This window comes from Buceros rhinoceros, unplaced genomic scaffold (genome assembly GCF_000710305.1).
Source record: "Buceros rhinoceros silvestris isolate BGI_N320 unplaced genomic scaffold, ASM71030v1 scaffold23829, whole genome shotgun sequence".
Lineage (NCBI taxonomy): Eukaryota > Metazoa > Chordata > Aves > Bucerotiformes > Bucerotidae > Buceros > Buceros rhinoceros.
The window spans coordinates 17,148-25,343 of NW_010432542.1; the positions used below are offsets into that span (position 1 = coordinate 17,148).

Here is an 8,196-nt window from a genome sequence, read left to right on the forward strand (position 1 = left end):
GACGCAACCTCCACTGGGCCCTCAACCCACCCGAGGGTGAGCCCTCTCCAGAAGGTAAACGCAGGCTGGGAGCCAGGCATCCCGCCTAGCAGAAGGCATGTAGCTCCGCAAGTACATCGGGGAGCCCAGTTCTCTGCCACCGCTTATGCGGGACTCGTGTCCTTGTGGCTCGAGCCACAGGTTCATACCAAACACTGTAGCTTTCCATGGGCTTGTGTTGCTGTGCTCTGCAAACTGCCCTGGTCCCTGATGCTGGGGACTTCCAGCCCTTGCTGGAGACCCCCAACCCTTGCTGTGGGGACCCCTGCTTGCTCCTTTCCCAGTCCCTCTCTCCCACAGGGGAGAAGAGTCTCGGCTCTTCTGCTGTCACCTACAAGGTGGATCAGCTGCCCCCAGAAAACTCCTCCTTTCTGGAAAGGAGCTTCGTGTGCCGCTTCCGCTGCCTCCTGGATAATTCCTCTGGCTTCCTGGTGAGTACAGCCCCCCTGTGCTGCAACCCCCACAGCAGGAGGGGTGTGGGCTCACTCTGAGGGGTCCATGCCACTGCTGGAGCATAGAAGTTGGCCCTGAAAAACCCACTGCTTCTTTCTGCCACGTGCAGCACCCGCCTGTCCCAACAAGGAGATATTGCTGCCATTTGTCATAGGTTTGGTCTGCACCTACAACCTCTCCATGTGGGTTTTGTTCCTCTCAGAGGTGCTGAATTTTGAACAAAAGTGCTTTTCTTCACAGAATCACAGAATGTCAGGGGTTGGAAGAGACCTCTGGGGATCATCCAGTCCAACCCGCTGCTAGAGCAGGTTGCCATGGATGGTGTCCAGGCAGCTTTGGGATTTCTCCAGAGCAGGAGACTCCACAGCCTCGCTGGGCAGCCTGGGCCAGGGCTTCCTCACAGCAAAGAATTTTTTACTCATGTTCAGATGGAACTTCCTGGGTTCCAGTTGGTGCTGTTGCCCTCTGTCCTGTCCCTGGGCACCACTGAGAAGAGTCTGGCTCCGTTTTCTTGATTCCTGCCCTTTGGGTATTGATAAGATCAACCCATTGATAAGTTCCACACAGTCTGATAGGTTTTTGTGTTATGGCATGTCTGAGACCACGTAGGTGGGATCCATCCCTCCTCTCTGCTCCATGTTGGTGGGGTTCTTACCTTCACCTGCACAGGTGTAATGACCCTGTTTCTCCCTCTCATCCCTCTTTAGGCTGGAAAATAAACAGCTGCACAGGGAGAAGGCAGTGGGCTGCTGCGGGGAGCTCAGCATAGCATCCCTTTGGTCTTCTGTCTTATTTTAGTGGGGAGCACTGGAGTTGCAAGGGATTGTTTGCATCAACCCTGCACGGCTTGTTTTCCATGCAGCGCTCCTCCCTCTCTTCTCTCTCCATCCAGTTTTCTGTGTGACACTGAACTTCTCTTCTCTTGCCAGGCATTAAACCTTCAGGGCAGGCTGAAATTCCTTCATGGGCAGAACAAAAGGTCTGAAGACGGGTCCGCACTGCCCCCACAGCTCGCTCTCTTTGCTATCTCCACGCCCTTGCAGCCCCCGTCCATCCTGCAGATCCGAACCAAGAACATGATCTTCAGGACAAAGCACAAGCTGGACTTCACCCCCTTGGCGTGTGATGCCAAGTAAGCAGCAGAGCTGATTTGAGGGGCGATGCTGGGGGCTTCCAGCGTGCCATTCCAAACCATGCCTGGGCGATGTCTGCCTCTGAGCTGGTCACCTTCTCTTTCTCCCGCAGGGGAAAGATTGTTCTGGGCTACACCGAGGCGGAGCTGCGGATGTGTGGCACCGGCTACCAGTTTGTCCATGCTGCCGACATGCTGTACTGTGCCGAGAACCACGTCAGGAGTAAGAGTCCCTTTTCTTGTTGGTTGTGCCCACCTCTGAGGCTGCTGAGCGGGCTGGGACTATCGGCAGCTCCATCAGCTGCCATGTGGCACCCGGCAGCTCTTTCCCCACAGGACGCTTTGCTTTGTGCTGGGCTGGGATGCTCTTGTCAATGCAGAGAGCTTAGGGTGGAGTGTGGTCAGGGGTGTTTAGCTGAGATGGTGTCCCCTGCACATGCCAGACATGCTACTGCTGTCACTCCATCTGCTTATCCCAGCTGGTATCAGCAGCATGTCCAGGTGACATGCTGAGAGCTCGGCACATGTGCTTGCTCCCAGCAGTGATGAAGACGGGCGAGAGTGGCCTGACGGTCTTCCGCCTGCTGACGAAGGAGAATGGCTGGAAGTGGGTGCAGGCCAATGCGCGGCTTGTCTACAAGAGCGGCAAGCCCGAGTACATCATTGTCACGCAGAGACCTCTCGGGTAAGTGCCGTCTGGGTCAGCCCAGGCTGGGATGGGGACAGGCTGGCTTTGTCCATCCACGCAGGCTCTGGGATGCCCCAAGCAGGGAAGTGTTCAATCCGCTGTTGCTTCCTGTGCATTTTGAAGGAGCAGCTGGAGGATACTGCACTTTGATGCTGCTCAGCCACATCCCCCTCTGCAAGGCCACCCCACAAGTGCAGGAGAGCACTGAGCAGTGCCCTGCTCTTCACATCCCTGCCCCAGAGCCCTGGGCACTGGTCCAGTCTTACTCCAGGGAGACTGGTGGCTGCTCTCAGCAGCTGCGGGGACACATGGGTGCAGGAACAGCAAGGACCTCAAATGCAGCTGCCATACGGCAGCAGTCCAACATCCTTGTCCTAAGGAGTGGCTGCAGCGTAGGTGAGCAGGGAAACGGTGTGCCTTGGTCTGGCAGAGCTCTGTCTGTGTTTGAAGGATCCTCTTGGTTGTGCTAAGGATGTGTGGTTTTTATCCGCGTGTATGCAAAAGGTGTGTGTGTGTTTGCACGTACATATTTGCACACATAAGTATCTGCGTGTGTGGTTCTGCCCGGTACATGCAAGCTGGTTGTAGCAAAGGGGCTTTGGCCTGTGGGAATCACAGTTACCCGCTGCAGAAGCACTTTGTGGGTGTGTTTGTGCACGTGCAAGCCATGGTCTCCTCTTCCTGCCCTGCAGAGATGAAGAAGGAGGAGAGCACCTTCAGAAACGGTCCATGCACCTTCCCTTTACCTTTGCTACAGGAGAAGCACTCTTATACCAAAGCTCTTACCCTCCTCTGGGCTGCTCTGACCCTTTCCAGAGCAAAGGGAAAACCAGCAAGTCCAGGAAGGCCTCCCACAGCCATGGGGGATGCTGGCAGAAGAATGGCATTGACCCCAGCTCTCTGCTGGGTGCTGTGATGCGACAGGATGCGGAGGTGTACACCTCCTGTCCAGCTCCTGCACTGAACCACGCCTTCAGCAGCAGCTTTGTGGACCACCTCAAGGATGTGTCCTTGGTGGATGCAGGAAGAGATGCCTGGAGTAGGGGCACTGCCCCAGTTTCTTCAAGGGGGAGCAGCCGCAGAGAGGAGCTGGTGGATTTGCAGCAGGAGGACCCTGTCTTGCCCACCCTGGACTCACTCTCAATTAAGAGTGACAAGAGCTGTTCCAACAACAAGCTCTTCAGTGCGCTGGAGGGCCTGGGGCTGAGTGCTGAGGACCTGGAGCTCCTGCTGCTCGATGAGAAAATGGTGATGGTCAACACGGACCATGACCACACTCCATCCCTGAACAAATGCCTCGCCAGCAATAAGATTCTATCCTACATCCACGCCACTCTGGTGAGCAAGCACGAGGGAGGACAACAGGTCTGTCCCCTGCCAGGCATGTCCCCGAGCCCACGTGGAGGCACTGCTACGTACCAGGCCCATGCAGAAAGCGAGACCTCTCACTACCTGCCCCAGCACGTGCTGCAGCCCAGCGTTGCTGTGGGCCAGCCCCCTGCTCCCCTGGGGGAACAGCCCCTCCACACCGGACCAGGACACCCACCCCCGCTGCTGCTTGTGGCAGATGAGGAGGACAAGCTGGCTGACGGCTCGCGGTGGAGGCCAGCTGAGGAGGAGGGTCAGCTCTGCTTTATCCAACCAGCACGGGGCACCCTGTGGGACAAAGTGCCTGGCCCGTCCCCAGGAGCCCCCTGCCCGCAGGAGCCACCCAGGGCTCTGCAGCTGGCAGGTGACTTCCCAGCCATGCATCCCACCCAAAGGGATGCTTGCCAGTCCTTCTCCCTGCCCAGCCAGTGCCAAGGCCATGCGGGACCACCCAGCCAACCGAAGCCCCGTCACTGGGTGATGAATGGCTTGTGCGGTCACAGCCCTGACACTGCTTCACAGCTCCTTCCCAGCAGCAGCCCTGGCCAGTGGCAGGACTATGTTTCCCCGCTCCTGGGGTCCTCAGCTCAACCTGGTTTTCATGGCATCAGCCAAGACCTGATCTCCCAGCAGGAGGGCTGCTTGGATCCAGCGCCTGGCGTGCCAGTGGTGCACATGAACCTGAATGGGTTGTGCAGCGTGGAAACTGCAGGCAGCGGCAGGTCACAGGAAGAGATGGCTCCATACTCCAATTTTTTCTCCCCCTCCTCGTATCAGCTTGTTGCTGAGGAGCAGCTGAGCGCTGTTCCCTCCGTGTCCCAGCACTCTCTTCCAAGCTCGGCAGCAGAGCGCCTCAGGAGCATCAGCAACCCACTGGAGACAACTGTGAGCTCCTACGGGACGTGCGCCTCTACGCTGGGCCAGGAGAGCAGGCACAGGGTAAGGGCCTCTCCGCTCCCATGCCCAGCATTTCCTGGACTGTTGTTGGGGGTCTCAGCACAAGGAGGGACATGCTGGCTGGTCGGTAGGACCAGCAAGGAATTGCCTTGCTGTAGCTGGTGGATGGCCAGGAGGAGCTCTTCTTAGCACTGAGAGTTGAAGAGCGAAAGACTGGAGTGTGGGCTCTTCCCTTTAGTAAGTGGCTGTCTCTGGGTCTGATGTCCCTATGCTTTGTTTAACTGCTAGTTCTGTCCAGGGAGGAATTCCAGCCATGTACCGGTAAGCTTTGATGGGTGGTACAGAGCACGTGTGAGAGGAAGATCTGCTGTACCAGCAGGTCTTTCCTTTGTGGAAGTGTCCCCAGGCCCTATGCACTGTCCCTATCGAGAGCCCATCCAGTATGCTGGGGCTCATCCGGCATCTCAAGGCAGCATTGGATCTGATGTCACAGTGCCCTTCGAGACTGTCCTCACAAGTGACTCCCCTGGGATTGGGGCCAGCAGCCCAAACCGGGCTGCTCGGGGAGGGCCTGGGGCATGAAAGCTGCCTGGCCCTTTTCCCTCTCCCTGATGCAGATGCCATGACCATCGCTTCCTGGGCTGGGGCTGGTAGCGTAGAGAGGTGCTCTAGGTCCTAGAGGAGCCCGTCCCTGCGGTGATGGTTCCCCAGCCAGGCAGGGACTGTCCTGCCTCCCTGCTTACCCAGCCCAGGGTGGTGATGGAGTCCCCATCCCTGGAGGGGTTGAGCAGATGTGCCAATGCGTAGATGTGATTTCTAGAGCTTGGTGGCTGCCTCACATGGCTGGTGTGTTTCTGGCTTGCCAAGAGGTGTGCAGTAAGGGTGCAAGGCCCAGGTGCTTCGTTCAGACGCAGTCCAGGAACCTGTGATTTACAGATCAGTTTCCTGAGTGGGTGTGGGGTTGTGTATGGAGTCACTGCTAAGCTCACCACTGGGGGTGGTAGAGCAAGAGCAGACGTGCTCCCACTCCTGCCAGCTTGCTCTGGGAATGAGCCTGACCAGCACCAGTAAAACTCCGCCAAGTGCTCTGTTTTCTCTCTCTTCTCCTAGCCTGAAAGCAGCTGTGTTCTGCCCGACTCTCCCATGGGACTCCCCGCAGACCACCCAGTGCTGGGGGGGAGCCTGGCTCCCCACTGCCAGCCGCAGCCCAGGGCAGAAGCACTGCCAGATCACCCTCATGTCTCCAGCGGTGACTTCTGTCTCTAGGAAAGAAATACTGAGACGGACAAAGCAGGACTATGCCCTGGTGAAGGAGCTGCCTTCAAGTTGCAGAGAACAAACCTTCCCCCTGCCACACACGTCCTACCAGCGCTCTTGGTGTTGGCTGCTTTGGCTCAGATGGGTTTTCTGGTTTAAATTATTTTTTTATCAACATCCCACCATACTGCCCCTTCCGAGGCTCCACGTGCTGCTCCCGTGGAGGTGTCCCTGGCCTGGGCAGGCAGCAGGGCTGGAGGGCAGATTTCCAGGGGGCACAGGAGTGGGCTGGGCTGCGATGCAGCGCAGCTGGCACGTGCAGCCTTGTCTTTATCCCATGGGGTTCAAGAGTTGTGTTGGTCAGCCAGAGGATCTCGGAGTATATTTGTCACTTGCCATCTCTCCTCCTACCCCCCTGACTTCTTTGCTCTTGTTTCCCTGGTGGGGTCAGCATCTGCCCATCCCACCTGCGCATCGTACTGAGCGTCAGCTTTGAAGTGTTTGGGCCTTTTATGTTCGCTGCTGTCTTTGAATGGCATTTGGAGACTGTCTCTGGAAAGAAAAAAGGATTGCTCTCTGTCACCAGCCAGGCGGCTCTGCCAAAGAGCTGATGTTCCTGTGGCAAATCCCATGCTGTGCCATGAAGCCTGGGAGCCAGCTTTCCATCACAGCAGACTTTGTAGTTCTGCTGTTAACTGAGTGTATTTTTTTGGAGCGTTTTGCCATGTTTTTGGGATCCCTGACTGTTTCCATTGGCTCCCAGGGTTCGTTAGTCCCCAGGAGGGTCAGTGCAAGGCAGCCCTCGTCCTGAAGGACAGGCGGGTTTCTGCTGGTGAATGTCCTCCAGCTTCACCAAAGCTTTGCAATTACATGCATGGTCCAACACATGCAAGACTTGTGTATCCAAAAAGCCATGAGACAAGAAGGGCTTTCCCCTCTGGTATTAAATTTCCTGCCACCCCGGCCAGGCACCTTGGCTGTGGCCATGTTGTACAGGTACCACCTGCTTCATACAGAAAGTGAGCCCCGACTTGTGTTGTGGTGTCGCACTGGTCCTTCTCCAGCCCAGGTTTCCTTGTGCCCTGGGTGTTCCCGTTTGCTAGGATCCAGATTAGAGCTCCTGTAGCGAGCACCCTGGGTTGTGCTGTACTGTACGTGCTGTGCCTGGGCTGGCTGGCGAGCAGCAGTTTCTGTCTGGGGTGATGGGGGGTGAAGTACCTGAGCAGGTAGCGGGGCTCCAGAGCAGCTGCCATAATAAAAGCCATACCTTGCATCGGTGCCTAAAACCATTGCAGGTAAGTGGTGGAGGTGCCCCACCTAAGGAAAAGATTTCAGATTTACTGTACCAAAAAGAAATGTTTTCAGTAAGATAAAGGAAATAAGTGTAATGATACTTAATTTTAAGTACTGATAGAGTGATATTTTCCCACAGAAAATAACTACAGCCCATACGTATGTGTATAATAGATGCTGACAGAGTTATTTTTTATGCCGCTCCGGTGGAGGAAAAAAACCCTCTTACATTCCTAGAGTAGCACCCTGTGAAATGGGACAAAGAGGAAGATCAGAAACACAGCAACCCTTTAAGAAACCCACAAACATCATCCCCCTGCTACGTGTCCAGCTTTGGTTTCCTGTGAACTTTCAATAAATGGTTCTGGCCCTCAGCCCCTGACATCTCCCTGGCTGGTTGTGTGTCTCTTCCCCTTCTCAAGCATGTTGTGGTTTGGCCAGCTGCAGTGTTGGAGCCCAGGTCTTGCTGGGGATGCTCCTGTAGCTCTGGCCTCGACTCTGTCCGGGGAAGGGCAGGAAGAGCTGTGGTGCCTTATGGCTTGAGCCTCCTCGCAGCAGGGTAAGACATGTTGGGGTGGCCTTGCTCCAACTGTCCTGGGGAGGTGAAAGTCCTACACCCGTCCTCTGCTCTGCCTGTGCCATCCTAGTCCTGCACCCTCTGTGCCCTGGGCCTGCTGCTGGCTCCGCCGTGTGGTTGCAGGCAGCCAAAAATATGGGACTTATGTGTGGATCCACAAAAAAACTTCTTGTTGGTCAAGTTAACGTTTGAACAGCCCAAGCAAAGACTTAGTTATGGTCCAGTTATGGTCCAGTCGAGTGCCCCTCTGGCACTGAGGAGATGGAGGTCAGTGGCACAGAAGGTCTGAGCCTGGGTGAGCCCTGTGCCCTCTCATGGAACAGGCCTTAGTGTCCCCTCCCCTGTAGCAGAGGATGCAGCTGACCTGGAAGCGCAGGTGGGAGCGTCAGGGCTCTGTTCACACCTTGCTGCGTTATTACTGAGGAGGGAGCAGATTTGGCACTTTTAATGGCAGGCACGCAGGGAAGGAGGAGAGAAAAGGGATTTTACTTT

General features: G+C 56.1%; 1 protein-coding gene across 1 annotated transcript in view; it reads left to right on the forward strand.

Annotated features, from left to right (window-relative positions):
• The window catches only part of LOC104500220 (aryl hydrocarbon receptor-like), a gene marked incomplete at both ends in the record, with an annotated part of 11,509 nt that extends 6,890 nt beyond the window's left edge, over nt 1-4,619 (forward strand). Inside the window, 6 exons of the mRNA XM_010143831.1 lie at nt 19-54; nt 340-470; nt 1,422-1,624; nt 1,738-1,847; nt 2,168-2,309; nt 3,005-4,619. Of these exons, the coding sequence (XP_010142133.1) occupies nt 19-54; nt 340-470; nt 1,422-1,624; nt 1,738-1,847; nt 2,168-2,309; nt 3,005-4,619 (2,237 nt within the window). The remainder of the gene's footprint in view (nt 1-18; nt 55-339; nt 471-1,421; nt 1,625-1,737; nt 1,848-2,167; nt 2,310-3,004) is intronic.
• Between the last annotated feature and the right edge of the window lie 3,577 nt (nt 4,620-8,196).